The sequence below is a fragment of the Xenopus tropicalis genome, chromosome 9 (assembly GCF_000004195.4).
Source record: "Xenopus tropicalis strain Nigerian chromosome 9, UCB_Xtro_10.0, whole genome shotgun sequence".
Classification (NCBI taxonomy): Eukaryota; Metazoa; Chordata; class Amphibia; order Anura; family Pipidae; genus Xenopus; species Xenopus tropicalis.
In genome coordinates, this window is record NC_030685.2 from 89,252,267 (window position 1) to 89,273,055 (window position 20,789).

Sequence of the window (20,789 nt, forward strand, 5' to 3'; positions counted from 1 at the left end):
ACAGGTCCCATTGTATGGGGGGGGGGGGGAACAAGAGAAGGGGATTAGTGTGGGACGGGACACTCAGGGCAAATGGTTCATTATTAGGGCAATAACTAAAGTCTTGGGTTATTGGGGGGGTAGAATTTAAAGTCGGTATCACAATTAATTCCACTGCAGCTCAGAGAATAAAGGGTGGGGGGGGCGCTGCATGGCAACTCCGCGTGGGGACGAATAGGAGGCAGAACCCTGACAAATCAACCAGCGGCGCAGTTTGCCAAATCTCCACAGGAATGAGGTGTTGGAGACATGAACAGATGTACCCCGGGGGGGGCAATAAGCTGAACAGGATTCCCAGCACCCTGCACCTGCTTATTCACTATATATACATATTCTATACATACTATATACTATATACTATACGCATAGGAACTATGTGACTATCTGGGGTTCACCAAAAAGATATGAGAATAAGGGGGTTCAGTCTCAGTACTTTCTGAATAAAGGGCTCATTTATGTCTTTTCAAAAATACCTACCTGGCTTGGGGGCACTGAGAGCAACACCCAAGGGGTTGGGGGTCACTGACATAGAGAGTAATATTCTGAGACAATTTCCAATTGGTCTTCATTCTTTATTATTGGTAGTTTTCTTTAGATATTTAATTTTCAGTTCAGCAGCTCTCCAGTTTGGAGTTTCACCAGCCATTCGGTTGCTAGGATCCAAGTTATCTTAGCAACCAGGGAGGGGTTTGAATGAGAGACTGGTATATGAATAGGAGAGGAACTGAATAGGAAAATAAGTAATAAAAAGTAACAATAACAGTAAAACTGGAGCCTCACAGAGCAATAGGGTTTGGCTGCCGGGGTCAGTGACCCCCATTTGAAAGCTGCAAAGAGTTGGAAGAAGAAGGCAAATAATTAAAAAACTATAACAAATAAATAATGAAGACCAATTGAAAAGTTGCTTAGAATAGGCCGTACCATCCGTGGCACCACCATAGGGGAACGGGGAAATCGCAGGGACTGCAGCTGCGCTTGTGGGTTTAAGAGGTTCTGCAGCAGCTGGGAACAGCGGCAGGGAAAGGGTTACTGGGTTTGGCGGCAGATGGAACGCTCCGTGTTTATGGGAATTATTTCCAGACTGGAAACTGTCTCGGCGAGGAATAATAAGTCGTAGGGTAACGCGGTGATTGTGAGCAGAACCCCCACGACATGTCTGTCCGGAGAAGCCAAACGGACCTGTCGTCATAGCAACAACCTTTATCCTAATGAGCCCTAAACAACTGGACTTTTCTGAAAACTTTTCACCACTTGACTTAATTCCACTAGATACTCTATTCAATATATCTCTATAATACACAGTTTGCTCTATCGGACCAAACTGTAAATTATATCCTTATAAACGGCGCTTAGTGATGTCATCAGTTATAATCGGAGCTTAGTGATGTCATTTCTGTCACATGACTCACTGAGTCAACTTGTATATTATAATAAATAAAGTACTTTGGAGTTCCGTGATCTGTATAAAATATACGGAGTTCCTCAGTAGTTGGTAATATCCTTATATTTTACAATAGGGGGTACTTTATTCACTATATATTATAAGGAACACCTCGGGGGCTTATAATATCCCTATATGTTACAATAGGGGGTACTTTATTCACTATATATTATAAGGAACCCCTCAGGGGCTTATAATATCCCTATATGTTACAATAGGGGGCACTTTATTCACTATATATTATAAGGAACTCCTCGGGGGCTTATAATATCCCTATATGTTACAATAGGGGGCACTTTATTCACTATATATTATAAGGAACTCCTTGGTGACTTATAATATCCTTATATTTTACAATAGGGGGCACTTTATTCACTATATATTATAAGGAACTCCTCAGGGGCTTATAATATCCCTATATGTTACAATAGGGGGCACTTTATTCACTATATATTATAAGGAACTCCTCGGGGGCTTATAATATCCCTATATGTTACAATAGGGGGTACTTTATTCACTATATATTATAAGGAACCCCTCGGGGGCTTATAATATCCCTATATGTTACAATAGGGGGCACTTTATTCACTATATATTATAAGGAACTACTCGGGGGCTTATAATATCCTTATATATAACAATAGGGGGTACTTTATTCACTATATATTATAAGGAACTACTCGGGGGCTTATAATATCCTTATATTTTACAATAGGGGGTACTTTATTCACTATATATATCTATCAATGCTTTGTTTTACTGTGCTAATAACCCACATTTCTCTCTTTGCAGCCCCCCAACTCTCAGCGGTAGCCCCGTGATCTCAGACATCTCCTTAATCCGCCTCTCCCCCCACTCGCTGGGTACCGCCGAGTTTGGCCACGCCCACCACTATGTCAGCCCCCACATGGAGCATTACCTGCGCTCCGTGCACGGCAGCCCCACCCTGTCTATGATCTCGGCCGCCCGAGGGCTCAGCCCAGCAGAAGGTAAGGGGGTTTCCAAAACACTATGAGCCTAACGCTGTCATTTAGATTGTAAGCTCTTCTGCTAGATGCATTTAGCCCATTGGATAGTGGGGGTCTGCAGTGGTTTTTTTTCCTATAAATGAGGCAGAGAGGGTTGGCAGCCAATCAGCGCGGCTGTGATCTGGTGCCAGGGCATCATTATACCCAGGGAACGTAGGGAAATGCTTCATAATGAGATTCAGGAATGTTGTTTGGCACCGACTCCCCCTAATCCCATAGCAGCCTGGGGGTGCCCACCTCCGCCTGTAGGAATGCACGCAGCATTGGCACCACAGCACCCAGTATATGCCATCTGTATTGGGCACGCTGGCAACACACAGCAGCTGTCAAGGGGTTGTGGGAAAGGGTCCCATTATCCCACCTGTTTCTTCCTGCTCAGTTTTAAACCCGATACCCACTGGCAGTGCCCCCCATCCTGCTCAGTACTAAACCCGATACCCACTGGCAGTGCCCCCCATCCTGCTCAGTTTTAAACCCGATACCCACTGGCAGTGCCCCCCATCCTGCTCAGTTTTAAACCCGATACCCACTGGCACTGCCCCCCATCCTGCTCAGTTTTAAACCCGATACCCACTGGCAGTGCCCCCCATCCTGCTCAGTTTTAAACCTGATACCCACTGGCAGTGCCCCCCATCCTGCTCAGTTTTAAACCCGATACCCACTGGCAGTGCCCCCCATCCTGCTCAGTTTTAAACCCGATACCCACTGGCAGTGCCCCCCATCCTGCTCAGTTTTAAACCCGATACCCACTGGCAGTGCCCCCCATCCTGCTCAGTACTAAACCCGATACCCACTGGCACTGCCCCCCATCCTGCTCAGTACTAAACCCGATACCCACTGGCAGTGCTCCCCATCCTGCTCAGTACTAAACCCGATACCCACTGGCAGTGCTCCCCATCCTGCTCAGTACTAAACCCGATCCCACTGGCAGTGCCCCCCATCCTGCTCAGTACTAAACCCGATACCCAACCCACTGGCACTGCCTGCCCCATCCTGCTCAGTATTAAACCCGAACCCACTGGCAGTGCCCCATCCTGCTCAGTACTAACCCGATACCCACTGGCAGTGCCCCCCATCCTGCTCAGTACTAAACCCGATACCCACTGGCAGTCCCCCCATCCTGCTCAGTATAAACCCGATACCCACTGGCAGTGCCCCCATCCTGCTCAGTACTAAACCCGATACCCACTGGCAGTGCCCCCCCCTGCTCAGTATTAAACCCCATACCCACTGGCAGTGCCCCCCATCCTGCTCAGTACTAAACCCGATACCCACTGGCAGTGCCCCCCATCCTGCTCAGTATTAAACCCGATACCCACTGGCAGTGCCCCCCATCCTGCTCAGTATTAAACCCAATACCCACTGGCAGTGCCCCCCATCCTGCTCAGTACTAAACTGATACCCACTGGCAGTGCCCCCCACCTGCTCAGTATTAAACCCATACCCACTGGCACTGCCCCCCCCAGTATTAAACCCCCACTCAGTCATACTAAACCAGATACCCACTGGCAGTGCCCCCATCCTGCTCAGTACTAAACCCGATACCCACTGGCAGTGCCCCCCATCCTGCTCAGTATTAAACCCGATACCACTGGCAGTGCCCCCATCCTGCTCAGTACTAAACCCGATACCCACTGGCAGTGCCCCCCATCCTGCTCAGTACTAAACCCGATACCAGTGCCCCCCATCCTGCTCAGTACTAAACCCGATACCCACTGGCAGTGCCCCCCATCCTGCTCAGTATTAAACCCGATAACTGGCAGGCCCCCCATCCTGCTCAGTATTAAACCCTATCACTGCAGTGCCCCCATCCTGCTCAGTACTAAACCCGATACCCACTGGCAGTGCCCCCATCCTGCTCAGTACTAAACCCGATACCACTGCACATCACTGCTCAGTACAAAACCCGATACCCACTGGCAGTGGCCCCCCATCCTGCTCAGTATAAACCCAATACCCACTCAGTGCCCCCCATCCTGCTCAGTACAAAACCCGATACCCACTGGCAGTGCCCCCCATCCTGCTCAGTATTAAACCCGATACCCACTGGCAGTGCCCCCCATCCTGCTCAGTACTAAACCCGATACCCACTGGCAGTGCTCCCTCCTGCTCAGTATTAAACCCGATACCCACTGGCACCATCCTGCTCAGTATTAAACCCGATACCCACTGGCACTCCTGCTCAGTACTAACCCGATACCCTGCACTCCCCCATCCTGCTCAGCAGTGCCCCCCATCCTGCTCTATACTACCCGATACCCACTGGCAGTGCCCCCCATCCTGCTCAGTACTAAACCCGATACCCTGGCAGTGCCCCCCATCCTGCTCAGTACAGGCACCCGCCACTGGCAGTGCCCCCCTGCTCAGTACTCCACTGCTCAGTACTAAACCCGATACTCACTGGCAGTGCCCCCCATCCTGCTCAGTATTAAACCCGATACCCACTGGCACTGCCCCCCATCCTGCTCAGTATTAAACCCGATACCCACTGGCAGTGCCCCCCATCCTGCTCAGTATTAAACCCGATACCCACTGGCAGTGCCCCCCATCCTGCTCAGTATTAAACCCGATACCCACTGGTGGTGCCCCCCATCCTGCTCAGTATTAAACCCGATACCCACTGGCAGTGCCCCCCATCCTGCTCAGTATTAAACCCGATACCCACTGGCAGTGCCCCCCATCCTGCTCAGTACTAAACCCGATACCCACTGGCAGTGCCCCCCATCCTGCTCAGTACTAAACCCGATACCCACTGGCAGTGCCCCCCATCCTGCTCAGTACTAAACCCGATACCCACTGGCAGTGCCCCCCATCCTGCTCAGTATTAAACCCAATACCCACTGGCACTGCCTCAGCACTAACTAAAGAGGAAATTGCCCAATCACTTACTTGGGGGGCATAAAAACTAGAGATTTGGGGTGTTGCTGGGGGGGTTCAGGCACAGAGGTGATTAAGAACCACCGGGAGCCAAATGCCCCAACCAAGTCTCTGCACTTACAAAATAACCTCATGTCTCCCCTAAATGCCCGAGAGCGGCCGTTACTCTGGGTGTTTATTTTTTACTCCAAGTGCCCCCCCCCCCTGTCATCTCTTCAGGGTGTTGGGCTGAGGGGCTGCAGCTGGGGGGGAAATACTCTCATTGGCTCAGAACTTCTACTGCTCCATGTGTTTCCCTTTACCCTGACTAGGACTCAAGCTGATATTAAAGGGGAAGTAAAGACAGCAAATCCTTCCCTTTACTGAGCAGATATCTGTATATCACCCCTATAAATGCCCTTTTGGCACCATTTGCCAAGACCTTTGGCTGAGTAACTGGGGGGGCCCTGCCTTTGGCTGAGTAACTGGGGGGGCCCTGCCTTTGGCTGAGTAACTTGGGGGGCCCTGCCATTGGCTGAGTAACTGGGGGGGCCCTGCCTTTGGCTGAGTAACTGGGGGGGCCCTGCCTTTGGCTGAGTAACTGGGGGCCCCTGCCTTTGGCTGAGTAACTGGGGGGGCCCTGCCTTTGGCTGAGTAACTGGGGGGGCCCTGTCTTTGGCTGAGTAACTGGGGGGGCCCTGCCTTTGGCTGAGTAACTGGGGGGCCCCTGCCTTTGGCTGAGTAACTAGGGGGGCCCCTGCCTTTGGCTGAGTAACTGGGGGGCCCCTGCCTTTGGCTGAGTAACTGGGGGGCCCCTGCCTTTGGCTGAGTAACTGGGGGGCCCCTGCCTTTGGCTGAGTAACTGGGGGGCCCCTGCCTTTGGCTGAGTAACTGGGGGGCCCCTGCCTTTGACATGACTGCCCCGTGGGGCCGGATGAATAAAGTCTTTCTGATCTGTTTCTCCTACAGTGGCCCATGAGCACTTAAAAGAAAGGGGCATCTTTGGCTTAGCGCCCCCTGGTACCGCCCCCACAGAATACTGCCACCAAATGGCCATCTTGGCCAGTCACGCCAGTCCGTACGGGGAGCTGCTGGTACAGAGCGCGGCGGCGGCGGCGGGGAACACGGCGCATCTACACGAGTACCTCACCCCCATGGATGGTAAGTGCCACATGTACTGTTACCCCCCATTATTCCCCTGTGACTGCCCTATCTGCCCCACTGCCCAGGTGTCTGTTTAACCCTGTGCCTGCCGTATCTGCCCCACTGCCCAGGTGTCTGTTTAACCCTGTGCCTGCCGTATCTGCCCCACTGCCCAGGTGTCTGTTTAACCCTGTGCCTGCCGTATCTGCCCAACTGCCCAGGTGTCTGTTTAACCCTCTCTGTGACAGGCAGGTAACATCTATCCCCTATATCCATTCAGTACAAACAGGACTGGCTGCCATTCCTGGGATTCCCCCACCAGACTGGCAGTCTGTGGGTACAGGGAATGCCAGGGGGGGGCTGGGAGATGCCATAGACACTACTTATTGGCCTGTTTGGGCCTCTGGGTAAGTGACAGGAGCTCATTAGAACCCCAGTCTGGACCTGCTCATTATAACGCCTGGGGGGCTGGTTCCTCTGTCACAGACTGGCCCTGTGTTTAATGGTTAAAGGGAAACTATAGCTGCAATATTATTTTTTGTTCCCTAAGACTCCTCCTATTGTTCTATATAACCCTTTCTATAACTCCTCCTACTGCTCCATATAACCTCCCTATAACTCCTCCTACTGCTCTATATAACCCTTTCTATAACTCCTCCTACTGCTCCATATAACCTCCCTATAACTCCTCCTACTGCTCCATATAACCCCCCCGTAACTCCTCCTACTGCTCCATATAACCTCCCTATAACTCCTCCTACTGCTCCATATAACCCCCCCTGTATCTCCTCTTGTTGCCCCATTTAACCCTCCCTGTAACTCCTCTTGTTGCCCCATTTAACCCTCCCTATAACTGCTGTTTATATGACCCCCCCCCCCTGTATTACAGTGACATTCCTGCACTCCCTGTTCCGACTCCCAGCTGAGATGGTACCAGCTGATAGACCCAGTTCTGCTTATTCTCAAACTGTTTGTTGGAGGGATTGGGGGGGGGGGGCTGAGCTTTCAGCCCAATACCCAGAGTTTCCCTGTGAGGTTGGGGCGGTCGCAGTGCAATTACCCCCGGGGGGCCGCACACACGCCCCTGTGCCCCTTACACTCGCACAATGTTTTGTATTGTTACAAAATGTCATTAATGGCTTCCTGCTGTCGGCCGGGGTGTAGGGTTTCCCTGTGCCCAACACAGAGGCCCCAGTGTGTCAGTCCCAGCCCGTCCCATTATATTCCCAGTATTCCCATTATATTCCCAGTATTCCCATTATATTCCCATTATATTCCCAGTATTCCCATTATATTCCCAGTATTCCCATTATATTCCCAGTATTCCCAGTATTCCCATTATATTCCCAGTATTCCCATTATATTCCCAGTATTCCCATTATATTCCCAGTATTCCCATTATATTCCCAGTATTCCCAGTATTCCCATTATATTCCCAGTATTCCCATTATATTCCCAGTATTCCCATTATATTCCCAGTATTCCCATTATATTCCCAGTATTCCCAGGCCGGGCCCTCGTCAGCTGTAGCCTCTTATCAGTCTCCGCAATGAAACAAAGAGAAATGAGAGAATCTGGGGGTAATTACTTGCAGAAAGATGTGGGTCCCCCCGGGGGCTCAGTTCTACCCCCCCCCCCCCCCAGACCCCTACAGCAAGAAACAAAACACTTCAGCTCCTGGTTACTGTTTGTAAATACTGGGGCCCCGATGCGCTGTAGTTTTGCCCCTGATACCCCCCCAGATACATTACCCCCCCCCCCAGGACCTGAATGCGACTTTATTATTGCAGCTGCGCCGAGCGATGCGCCACTGTGGGAAAGGGTCAGTAACGTGGGGTCTTGGAATCGATTCCGACCAGGGTCTGTGTCTCTACTTCCTTCCAGGCAAAAGCACCACAGCCCCATCTTGCTTTATGGCAAGGAGTTTAGCTCTATTTAGGGCCACGGGATGATTTGCCCTTTATCTGAATGGCTCAGTCCTGCTGCCTGGAGTTGCCGGTGACTGAGCTACTGGGGGGGGGACACAGCAAATATATGAAGCACTGGCCTCTAGTGGCCAGATAGGGAACCCCCCACAGGGAACCCCCAGTTTTATTCAGTAAGGAGAGTCATGGGCATGATGGGTATTACCCAGGTATCTGTAACCCGGGGGGGCCCAGCCCGCAGCTGTTCAACTACAACTCCCAGTATCCCCCAAGAGCACTGTTATCTGTTTATAACCCATATTATTGCGCTTTAATACAATTATATATATATATAAACCTGAAAGTGCCCCCCTAAGGTTCCCAACTCCCCCATATTGGAGGAAACCATGGAGACGCCCTGTGTTTGTTCTGCATTCTGCTTTTTGTGTGAAACCCAAGCAAATCCAGTGCCAAGCACTATGGCAGCCAAGCCTCTGTATAACTTGGAGTGAGTAGGAGGGGGTGCTGGGTAATTGAAGTTAACGCCTTCTCTGCCAGAGGCGACCGCATATAAAAAAACAGATTTCTCCCTTAAAGGAGTAGCGCACCCTACAGATTATTCAGTATGGAGGTGTTGGCACTCCCGGCCCCTTGGGAAGAACTGTTACACATTAAAGGGGAGATTAACCAAATGATGCAGTTGGTGTGAGCATGCTGGGAGTTGTAGTTTACACCTGGAGTAGAAGTACAGGTGGAGTCAGTGTTACCGGGCATTCGCCTTAGATTGGCTCAGATGGAGCAGAGTTGGCTCAGTCTGTAGGTAACCGCTCAGTTGGCTCCATCTGTAGGTAACTGCTCAGTTTGCTCCATCTGTAGGTAACCGCTCGGTTGGCTCCATCTGTAGGTAGCCGCTTAGTTGGCTCCATCTGTAGGTAATTGCTCAGTTGGCTTCATCTGTAGGTAGCCGCTTAGTTGGCTCCATCTGTAGGTAATTTATTAGTTGGCTCCATCTGTAGGTAACCGCTCAGTTTGCTCCATCTGTAGGTAACCGCTCGGTTGACTCCATCTGTAGGTAACCGCTCAGTTTGCTCCATCTGTTGGTAACCGCTCAGTTTGCTCCATCTGTTGGTAACCGCTCAGTTTGCTCCATCTGTAGTTAACCGCTCATTTGGCTCCATCTGTAGGTAACCACTCAGTTGGCTCCATCTGTAGGAAACCGCTCAGTTTGCTCCATCTGTAGGTAACCGCTGAGTTGGCTCCATCTGTAGTTAACCGCTCATTTGGCTCCATCTGTAGGTAACCGCTCAGTTAGCTCCATCTGTAAGTAATTGCTCGGTTGGCTCCATCTGTAGGTAACCGCTCAGTTTGCTCCATCTGTAGGTAACCGCTCAGTTTGGCTCCATCTGTAGGTAACCGCTCAGTTTGCTCCATCTGTAGGTAACCGCTCAGTTTGCTCCATCTGTAGGTAACCGCTCAGTTTGCTCCATCTGTAGGTAACCGCTCAGTTTGCTCCATCTGTAGGTAACCGCTGAGTTGGCTCCATCTGTAGTTAACCGTTCATTTGGCTCCATCTGTAGGTAACCGTTCATTTGGCTCCATCTGTAGGTAACCGCTCAGTTGGCTCCATCTGTAGGTAATTGCTCGGTTGGCTCCATCTGTAGGTAACCGCTCATTTGGCTCCATCTGTAGGTAACCGCTCATTTGGCTCCATCTGTAGGTAACCGCTCAGTTGGCTCCATCTGTAGGTAACCGCTCAGTTGGCTCCATCTGTAGGTAACCGCTCAGTTGGCTCCATCTGTAGGTAATTTATTAGTTGGCTCAGTCTGTAGGTAGCCGCTCAGTTGGCTCCATCTGTAGGTAATTGCTCAGTTGGCTCCATCTGTAGGTAATTTATTTGTTGGCTCCATCTGTAGGTAACCGCTCGGTTGGCTCCATCTGTAGGTAACCGCTCAGTTTGCTCCATCTGTAGGTAACTGCTCAGTTTGCTCCATTTCTGTAATCAACCGCTGTTTGCTCCATCTGTAGGTAACCGCTCAGTTTGCTCCATCTGTAGGTTATCGCTCAGTTTGCTCCATCTGTAGGTAACCGCTGAGTTGGCTCCATCTGTAGTTAACCGTTCATTTGGCTCCATCTGTAGGTAACCGTTCATTTGGCTCCATCTGTAGGTAACCGCTCAGTTGGCTCCATCTTAGGGAAGTTGGCTTCATCGTGGTATCAGTTGCGCCATCTGTAGGTAACGCTCAGTAGGCTCCATCTGTAGGTAATTCGCTTCATCTACTGTAGTAGCGCCTCAGTCTCACAATCTGCTCAGTTGCTCCATCTGTAGTAATTTAATCTTAAGTAACCGCTTCGGTGGCTCCATCTGTAGGAAATCCCGCTCAGTTTGCTCCATTGTTAGTACACCATCGGTTGCTCCATCTGTAGTAACTCCTCAGCTTTGCTCCATCTGTTAGATGCCCCTTAGTTGCTCCATTGTAGGTAAATTGCTCAGTTGCTCCTCCTGTAGGTAATTTATAGTGCTCAATCTGTAGTAACCGCCATCGGTGCTCATCTGTAAGTGCTAAACCGAGCTCAGTTCCTCCAATCTGTAGGATAACCACCTCAGTTGCTCCATCTGTAGTACCGCTCAGTTGCTCCATCTGTGTAACCCGCTCACGTTTGCTCATCTGTTTGGTAACTGCCAGTTTGCTCCATCTGTTGGTTAACGCTCAGTTTGCTCCTCTTTAGTTAACCGCTTCAGTTGGCTCCATCTTAGTTAACCGCTCATTTGGCGTTTCCATCTTAGGGTAATCCACTCAGTTAGCATCATCTGTAGTTAACCGCTCATTTGCTCATCTTAAATGAAGCGCACTTCAGTAGTCCATCTGTAAGTAATGCTCTGGTTGCTACATCTGTAGTTAACGCCATTGGCTCCATCTTAGCTCTAACCATCAGTTGGCCTCCATCTTAGGGCTAACGCTCAGTAGCTCCATCTCGTATGGTAATTTATTAGTTGGACTCAGTCTCTGTAGGTTAGCGCTCAGTTGCTTCCCAATCTGTAGTAAATGCTACAGTTGGCTCATTCTCTGTAGTAATTATAGATGCTCCATCTGTAGTAACCGCGTTGTTGGCTCCATACTGTAGGTAAACCGCTCAGTTTGCTCCCATCTGATAGTAACCGCTCGCGTTGGCTCCTCTGTAGGTAACTGCTCAGTTGCTCCATATCTTAGTAGCCGCCTTATTGCTCATCTGTAGTAATTGCTCAATTAGGCTCCATTGTAGTATTATTAGTTGCTCCATCTCGTATTAAACCGCTCGGTTGCTTCCATCTTAGAACCGCTCAGTTAGGCTCCAATCTGCATAACGCTCAGTTGGCTCCATCTGTAGGTTTAATGCTCTGTTGCTCCTCTGATAGGTAAATTTGCTCGTTTGCTCCATCTGTACGGTCAACCGCTTCATTTGACATCACATCTGTAGTACCCCGCAGTGCTCCATCTTAGTAACCGCTCGGTTGCTCCATCTTTAGTAATTGCTTCGGTTTGCTTCCATCTGTAGGTAACCGCTATTTGAGCTCCATCTGTAGGTAACCGCTCGGTTGCTACATCTAAGTAAATGCGGTTGTCTCATCCTGAGGTAACCGCTCATTGCCCATCTAGTAACCTCAGTGGCCATCTGTAGTAACCGCTCATTTGGCTCCATCTTTATTAGGCAACGCCCCCTCAGTTGGCTCCACTGTAGGTACCGCTCAGTTGCTCATCTGTACGTAACCGCCATCTTGGCTCCATTCTGGTAGGTAACCGCTCGGTTGGCTCACTGTAGGTAACACGCTCAGTTGGCTCCATCTGTAGTTAAATTGCATCGTTGGCCCCATCGTAGGTAATTGCTCGGATTGGCTCCATTTGTAGATAATCCTCGGTTGGGCCCATTCTACGGTAACCGCTCATTGCTCCATCTGTCATGCTTAATTGCTTGGTTGGCCTCCATTGTACGGTAATTGCTCGGTTGGCTCCATTGTAAGGTAAAACCCCCCCCCCCCCCACCACCCCCCCCCCCCCCCCCCCCCTCCCCCCCCCACGCCCCCAACCCCCCCACCCCCCCCCCCACCCCCCACCAGACTCGGTTCAATCCATTTAGTATCCGCTCGTGCTCCATTGTATGGTAACGCTCAGTATTAGGCTCCTCCTGTAGGTAATGCTCGGTTGGCCCCAATATGTAGGTTAATTGCTTCGGTTCGGCTCCATCTCTTAGTAAACCGCTCGGTGCATCCATCTGTAGTAACTGCTCGTTGGGCCATCTGTAGGTAACGCCGGCGCTCCATTGTCAGTAATTTGCATCATTGGCTCCATCGTAAGTAAAACCATCAGTTTCGGCTCCAATCTGTAGGTAACCCCTCAGTTGGCTCCATATTGTAGGTAATTTGCTCCAAGTTGGCTTCTATCTGATAGGTAACTGCTCAGTTTCTCCATCTGTACTTAACCACTACAAGCTTCCATCTTACTGTACCGCTCAGTTAGCTCCATCTGTAGGTAAAACGCCTCGCGTTGGCTCCATCTTTAGTATTTGCTCGTTGCTCCATTCTGAGTAACCGCTCGTTGCATCCATCTAGTAGGTAAACTGCCTCGGTTGCCTCCACTGTAGGTAACCGACTCCAGTTGCTCCATTTGTTAGTTAATTGCTCAGTTGCTCCCATCATGTAGGTAACCCCCAGATTGCTTCCATCTTTATAGGTAAACCCCTCAGTTGGCTCCATTTTGTAGGTAATTCGCTCAGTGGGCTCCATCTGTAGTAACCGCTCATTGCTCCATCTGTAGGACCGCCTCAAGCTCATCTTGTAGGTAATCCGCTTCAGATTAGCTCATGTGTAGTAAACGACGAGTTGCTCATCTGTATATTTGCTGGTGCTCCATCTGTAGTAACAATCAGTAGCTCACATCTGTGGTAACGCTCGATTTGGGCCATACTGTAGGTAACGCTCCTTTATACGCAGTTTGTCTGTAAGGGGTGGAACGAGGGCTTTTTGTAGCACGAGTACGGCAGTTGACGCCATAGAGAATGCTGCACATTGAATTTGCTCGTTATGCGAAGCGTTGCCCCCGGCCTGCAGCCACAGGCCCCGATTGAATAAATCTCACTCAGACTGCAAGTCCGACGACTACGACTGATGCTCTGTCCTTGTGCTGCGCAGAGCCGGCACTGACGTTTGTTCTGGCACCGAGCGCAGACACAGATCGCCTAATTCCTAGATCCGGTGCCAACTTCGGGCACATTCCGACACCTCCTGTGGAACAAGGCGACGCTCTCTCCCCTTCCCTCATATTCATCACCCGCTGCTCAAATAAACAAAAAATAACACCATTCCCTTTCCCTGGAAATTCTGCCCAGAATTCGCCTTCGGATTCAGCATCAACAGTATTGAGTCATAAGTACACAGCGTGAGTTGACCCCTGCATGAGCATTGGATTTTCATTTAGTAAAGGCCTGGGCAAGATTACCCTGCACATGGAGTATGAGTCAAGCGAAAATAGCTGAGCCCATGAGTGCCCTGGGCGAGATGAGTATCGTAGCCAAGCATGAGTTGCCCCTGGGCATAGTATATGAGTCATAGTAGCTGAGCCATGAGTTACCCCTGGGCATGAAGTATTGGAGTCATAGTACCAAGCCATAGTTACCCCTGGCAAGAGTAATTGAATACATAGTACGCTGAGCATGAGTTGCCCCTGGGCATGATTTAGGTCATAATAGCCGACATGAGTTACCCTGGCTCATTGAGTATGAGTCATAGTTAGCAAATAGCGATTACGCTTACCCCTGGCATGATACTTGATATAGTAGCTCACGCGTTAGTTACACCTGCCATGAGTATTGAGTCATCATAGCCAATCCAATGAGTTGCCCCTGGGCTAATAAGTATGAGTTCATAGTAGCTGCGCCACGTTAGTTACCCTGGCATGACTATTGACAGTCATGTAGCTGAGCCACATGAGTTGCCCTCTGGCATACTATTGATCATAGTAGCCAGCCATGTTTGCCCTGGGCACTGATATTATCATATTAGCAGCGCCGTTAAGTACACCTGCAGAGTATTGAGTCATAGTAGCTGCGCCGTTAGTTACCCTGGCATGAGTATTGAAGCATCATAGTACGCCAAGCCTGATTTACCCCCTGGGCAGCATATTGAGCTAGTAGCTGAGCCAATGCAGTTGCCCTTGGGCATGAGCTAATTGACGTCATAGTAAGCCAACCATGAGTTACCCCCTGGGCATGAGTACTTGAGTCCATAGTAGCGAACCATGAAGTTACCCCTGGACCAGATATTGAGTCATTAGTAGCTGCGACCGTTAGTTACCCCTCCATGAAGTACTGAAGTCCATACTAGTCCGGTCATTACCCCTGGGCATGAGTATGAGTCATATTAGCTGAGCCATGAGTTGCCCCTGGCAGCGAGTATTGAGTCATAGAGCGCCACGTTAGTGTACCCCTGACGCATGAGTATTCGAGCATAGAGCTGAAAGCAATGAGTGCCCCTGGGGCATGAGTATTGAGTCATATAGCCAAGCCATGATTGCCCCTGGAGCAATGAAGTATTGATCATAGTAGCTGTCATAGTACCCCTGGGCATCAGTATTGATTCATAGTAGCCAAGCCATGAGTTACCCCTGGCATGTATGTATTGATCATATAGCTGAGACCGTGAGTTACCCCTGGAGCAATGGATATTGATCTAGTACCTGCAGCATGAACTTACCCCTGGCCATGAGTATTGATCATAGTTAGCCAAGCCAATGAATTACCTGCGGATGAGTACTTGATCATAGAGCTGAAGCCTGAGTACCCTGGGCATATGAGTATTGATTACATAGTAGCTGAGCCATGAGTTACCCCCGGCAGAGTTTGTCATAGTAGCTGATCATGAGTTACCCTGGAATGAGCTTATTGAGTCATAGTAGCCAAGCCCATGATCTTTACCCCGGCACATGATATGAGTCCATATAGCTGAGCGTGAGTTACCCTCGGGCTATATTGATCATATAGCTGAGCCATGATTACCCGGGCCATGATTATTGAGTCATGTAGCCTGTCGTTAGTGCCCCTGGCATGCAGTATTGAATCTAGTAGCCAACCATGAGTTACATGGCATGTATTGAGTCAATTAGTAATCCAAACATGAGTACCCCTGGGCATTGGCTATGAGTATAGTAGCTGCGCCAGTTATTGCCCCTGGGCAATGAGTATGATCATAGTAGCTGCGCCGTTAGTTAGCCCTGGGCAATTGAGTATGATCATAGTAGCAAAGCCATGAGTACCCTGGCATGAGTATTGAGCATAGTAGCTGCGCGTTGAGTGCCCCTGGATGCAGTATGAGTATAGTAATCTGCGCCGTTAGTTACCCCTGGGCATGAGTATTGAGTCATAGTAGCCAAGCCATGAGTTACCCCTGGGCATGAGTATTGAGTCATAGTAGCCGAGCCATGAGTTACCCCTGGGCATGAGTATTGAGTCATAGTAGCTGAGCCGTGAGTTACCCCTGGGCATGAGTATTGAGTCATAGTAGCTGAGCCGTGAGTTACCCCTGGGCATGAGTATTGAGTCATAGTAGCCAAGCCGTTAGTTGCCCCTGGGCATGAGTATTGAGTCATAGTAGCCAAGCCATGAGTTGCCCCTGGGCATGAGTATTGAGTCATAGTAGCCGAGCCATGAGTTGCCCCTGGGCATGAGTATTGAGTCATAGTAGCCAAGCCGTGATTATTGGAGTGAAGACACACGGAGCTACTTAGTAGCAGCTACAGAAACAGACAGTGCTGATCAGTGGCTGATAATTGCCCCTACGTGAGTTTAGCAGAGGGAATTCTCAGTACTGTCTATGGCAGGGGGTTCCCTGGGGTTCAGTAGCTGCTACTAAGTCGCTCCGTGTGTCACCCTTGATAGAAGGACCGCTGGGGGTTTATGTGTGTCTGGGGGCTGTTAGGGATATGAAGCTCTAAGGGACTGGATGGGGGGGTGCTGTGGCCCCGGTTCCATGGGGCAGTCTGATGCCGGACTATTTGAGTGGCCCCGGCACATCCAGCCGCAGTGTAATGGGGCCGGGGGGAGCCAATCACAGACATAAATCAGAGCAGAGAATAATGAGTACAAGGTTTTTCTTTGTGTTTAATAATTTATCAAGGCAAGTGGCACATTAATAAACAGCGCTCCCCGGGGGCGGGGGGGTAACAGAGACAAACTGCCTGCCAGGCCTGCCCTGCTTTCTGCCGCTAATGGCGCCGGGATTGGGGGAAACAAATCTAAATACTTTGCCTCCAAATCTCATGTCATTATTCATCGGCCCCGGGGTAATTATAGCGTGGTAATTAGTGCCCATTCTGCCCCGGCTCTGTGTTTAGCCAATCCCTGCTCTCCCTTCCCAGTATTAAATATATATACCCCCTCCCCATAGGATCCCAAACCCCAAAGCAGCTCCGTTATTCCAGATTAACCCCCTCATCCTATGCATCCTCCCTGCAGCCCCATGTGGGGGTAGTAAGGATTGGGCCAGGCGCTATTATTGGGGGGGGGGAATATAAATTGGCCCTTTATTGGCCATTTAAATGGGGATCTGTCTTTCTGATTCTGTAAATACTTTTAGCCACATCAGTGTTTATATCTAATTAAAGGGCAACTCAGCCAAATGAAAGAAAATGTAATTCCGTGCAATTTCCCAATATCCATTCATTCCTCATTCCCTTCCCTACACTGCTGGTTCTGACTCCTGATACAACTCCCCAATACCCATTCATCCCTCATTCTCACTGGGTTTATAGTTATGTGTAACTGTCACTGTGTCTGTCCCTTTCCCTTCCCTGCACTGCTGGTTCTGACTCCTGATACAACTCCCCAATATCCATTCATCCCTCATTCTCACTGGGTTTATAGTTATGTGTAACTGTCACTGTGTCTGTCCCTTTCCCTTCCCTGCACTGCTGGTTCTGACTCCTGATACAACTCCCCAATATCCATTCATTCCTCATTCTCACTGGGTTTATAGTTATGTGTAACTGTCACTGTGTCTGTCCCTTTCCCTTCTCTGCACTGCTGGTTCTGACTCCTGATACAACTCCCCAATATCCATTCATTCCTCATTCTCACTGGGTTTATAGTTATGTGTAACTGTCACTGTGTCTGTCCCTTTCCCTTCCCTGCACTGCTGGTTCTGACTCCTGATACAACTCCCCAATATCCATTCATTCCTCATTCTCACTGGGTTTATAGTTATGTGTAACTGTCACTGTGTCTGTCCCTTTCCCTTCCCTGCACTGCTGGTTCTGACTCCTGATACAACTCCCCAATATCCATTCATTCCTCATTCTCACTGGGTTTATAGTTATGTGTAACTGTCACTGTGTCTGTCCCTTTCCCTTCTCTGCACTGCTGGTTCTGACTCCTGATACAACTCCTCAATATCCATTCCATTGTTTCCCATAATGCAGTATCCAGATTCTCCAGCCCCCGAGTGACACCGAGACTAAGCCGGAAAAGGGCCCTTTCCATCTCCCCCCTGTCGGACGCCAGCATTGACCTACAGACCATGATCCGCACGTCCCCCAACTCCCTGGTCGCCTACATCAACAACTCCCGGAGCAGCTCGGCCGCCAGCGGATCCTATGGGCACCTCTCTGCGGGGGCAATAAGGTAAGGGGCAGCATTGTACGGCTGGGATACTGGGGTGTGAAATATTCCCATCAGGTGCATCATTTTGCAGGGGTTGCTGGGAGTTGTAGTCTAATAACACTGGGAAACCTGAGGGTAGGAATATAATGTAGTTAAACGCAGGGAACAGAGATTCCGACTCCATTTCTGTGTTTTCCAGCCCGGCGTTTAGCTTCCCGCACCCCATAAACCCTGTAGCCTATCAGCAGCTCCTGAGCCAGCAGCGCAGCCTGACTTCCTCGTTTGGACACGCCCCTTTGCTCCACCCATCGCCGACATTTGCGCCCCGCCAGCAGGGGGCACTCACATCAGCCAATCCAGCTCCTCCGAGCAACAACAGCTCCACCCCTGACTCCGTCCTGGTGAGAAACTTTATCCCTTTATCATTATTAGGATGAAAGTCTGATTTAAAGGGGAAGTTCCCCAAATTACAAATGAAAGAAGTAATTTTGCAATCTGATATCATTTTATTGGGTTTATAAACCTATAATCTCTGAACCCCAACAATCCCCGGTGTGACTGTATGACCATGTGACCCCCGGATACACGTGACATGTGACCCCCAGAGTGTAGGATTGGGCGCTGGGGGTACAGCTAATCCGTAAGGGTAAATCTCCTTTATTGTGATTGGGCAGAACAAGGGGAGCAGCGAGTCGGCGGTGAGCAGTACCGTCAATCAGGTGATTCCCAAGCGCAGCAAAGTCAAGATGGAAGACGAGGGGCTTCAGCGCGACTCCCCCAGCCCTCCGGTAGGTGCCCCCCCATGTTTGTACCACCCCCCCAGCCTATCACAAAGCCCCCCACTCACTGTGCCTCTTCTGCCCCCCCATGTTTGTACCACCCCCCCAGCCTATCACAAAGCCCCCCACTCACTGTGCCTCTTCTGCCCCCCCATGTTTGTACCAGCCCCCCAGCCTATCCCAGAGCCCCCACTCACTGTGCCTCTTCTGCCCCCCCATGTTTGTACCAGCCCCCCGGCCTATCACAGAGCTCCCCACTCACTGTTCCTCTTCTGCCCCCCCATGTTTGTACCAGCCCCCCGGCCTATCACAGAGCTCCCCACTCACTGTTCCTCTTCTGCCCCCCCATGTTTGTACCAGCCCCCCGGCCTATCCCAGAGCCCCCCACTCACTGTTCCTCTTCTGCCCCCCCATGTTTGTACCAGCCCCCCGGCCTATCACAGAGCTCCCCACTCACTGTTCCTCTTCTGCCCCCCCATGTTTGTACCAGCCCCCCGGCCTATCACAAAGCCCCCCACTCACTGTTCCTCTTCTGCCCCCCCATGTTTGTACCAGCCCCCCGGCCTATCACAGAGCCCCCCACTCACTGTACCTGTTCTGCCCCCCCATGTTTGTACCAGCCCCCCGGCCTATCACAAAGCCCCCCACTCACTGTTCCTCTTCTGCCCCCCCATGTTTGTACCAGCCCCCCGGCCTATCACAGAGCCCCCCACTCACTGTGCCTCTTCTGCCCCCCCATGTTTGTACCAGCCCCCTGGCCTATCACAGAGCTCCCCACTCACTGTGCCTCTTCTGCCCCCCCAGGACCACCTGACCGACCTGAAGGAGGATCTGGATAAGGACGAGTGCAAGCAGGAGCCCGACGTTATATACGAGACCAACTGCCACTGGGACGGCTGCAGCCATGAGTTCGATACCCAGGACCAGCTGGTCCATGTAAGGCTTCCCATCATCCCCTCTGGGGCCGCTATTACCTTTCTCTAGTCTAAAGGCAAAGTAAACCCTTTGTGCTGGGACTATAAACAGCAAAGCGCGTGAGAATATTCCTGTTGCAGGGTCTTCCCCAGATTCTATACATGTTCTGCCTTGTATTGTATGAGCCCATGGTCCTCCTGTAGCCTCACAGGGCCCCCCTGGCACTAGGATAATCCCCTTAGGCCACACAGTTCACTGGGCTGTAGTTCTACTAGAACCCGTTTCCCTTTACTTGTATAGAGACACATGTTATTAATAATAATAATAATAATAGCAGCATTGGTTCATTTGGTTTCATTCTATTGCTGCAATACCCTCCTCTGCCAGCAGGTGTTATATCTGTTCCTTTGCTACAGTCAATAGGCCAGATTTTGTATAGAGACACATGTTATAATAATAATAGCAGCTCTGGTTCATTTGGTGGATACTGTAACTATTGATGCAATGCCCTCCTCTGCCAGCAGGTGGGGCTGTATATCTGTTCCTTTGCTACAGTCAATAGGCCAGATTTTGTTTCAGGGATGTCGATGAATGCTTTGTAAGTACAAAATTAAACAAATGTGACTTTGTGTCCCCCCCAGCATATCAATAACGACCACATCCACGGGGAGAAGAAGGAGTTTGTGTGTCGCTGGCACGACTGTTCCCGGGAGCAGAAACCCTTCAAGGCGCAGTACATGCTGGTGGTTCATATGAGACGCCACACGGGGGAGAAACCGCACAAATGCACCGTAAGCGACTCCGGGGGTAAAGCTGCCGAGCTCAGCAACTGGCGCTTCCTACCCAATAGCACAAAGACGTCTGTTCCTGTTTAAAATGTATTTTAAAGGGCAACTGTCACGGAAAGAGACCCTTTTTTCAACCCCTTTGGGCTTTGTTAAGGAATTAATTCCCTTTAAAGGGCTACTTCACCTTTAAATTAACTTATAGTATGGTGAAGGCAGTGACAGTTTGCCATTGGTCTTCATTTTAGCTCAGCAGCTCTCCAGGTGGTTGCTAG

General features: G+C 50.2%; 1 protein-coding gene across 1 annotated transcript in view; it reads left to right on the forward strand.

Moving 5' to 3' along the window:
• Nucleotides 1-20,789, forward strand: part of gli2 (GLI family zinc finger 2) — an 81,815-nt gene that overhangs the window by 49,471 nt on the left and 11,555 nt on the right. The window contains exons 4-10 of the mRNA XM_002943283.5: nt 2,273-2,469; nt 6,334-6,525; nt 17,855-18,056; nt 18,235-18,436; nt 18,710-18,823; nt 19,619-19,750; nt 20,371-20,520. Coding sequence (XP_002943329.3) covers nt 2,273-2,469; nt 6,334-6,525; nt 17,855-18,056; nt 18,235-18,436; nt 18,710-18,823; nt 19,619-19,750; nt 20,371-20,520 — 1,189 coding nt within the window. The remainder of the gene's footprint in view (nt 1-2,272; nt 2,470-6,333; nt 6,526-17,854; nt 18,057-18,234; nt 18,437-18,709; nt 18,824-19,618; nt 19,751-20,370; nt 20,521-20,789) is intronic.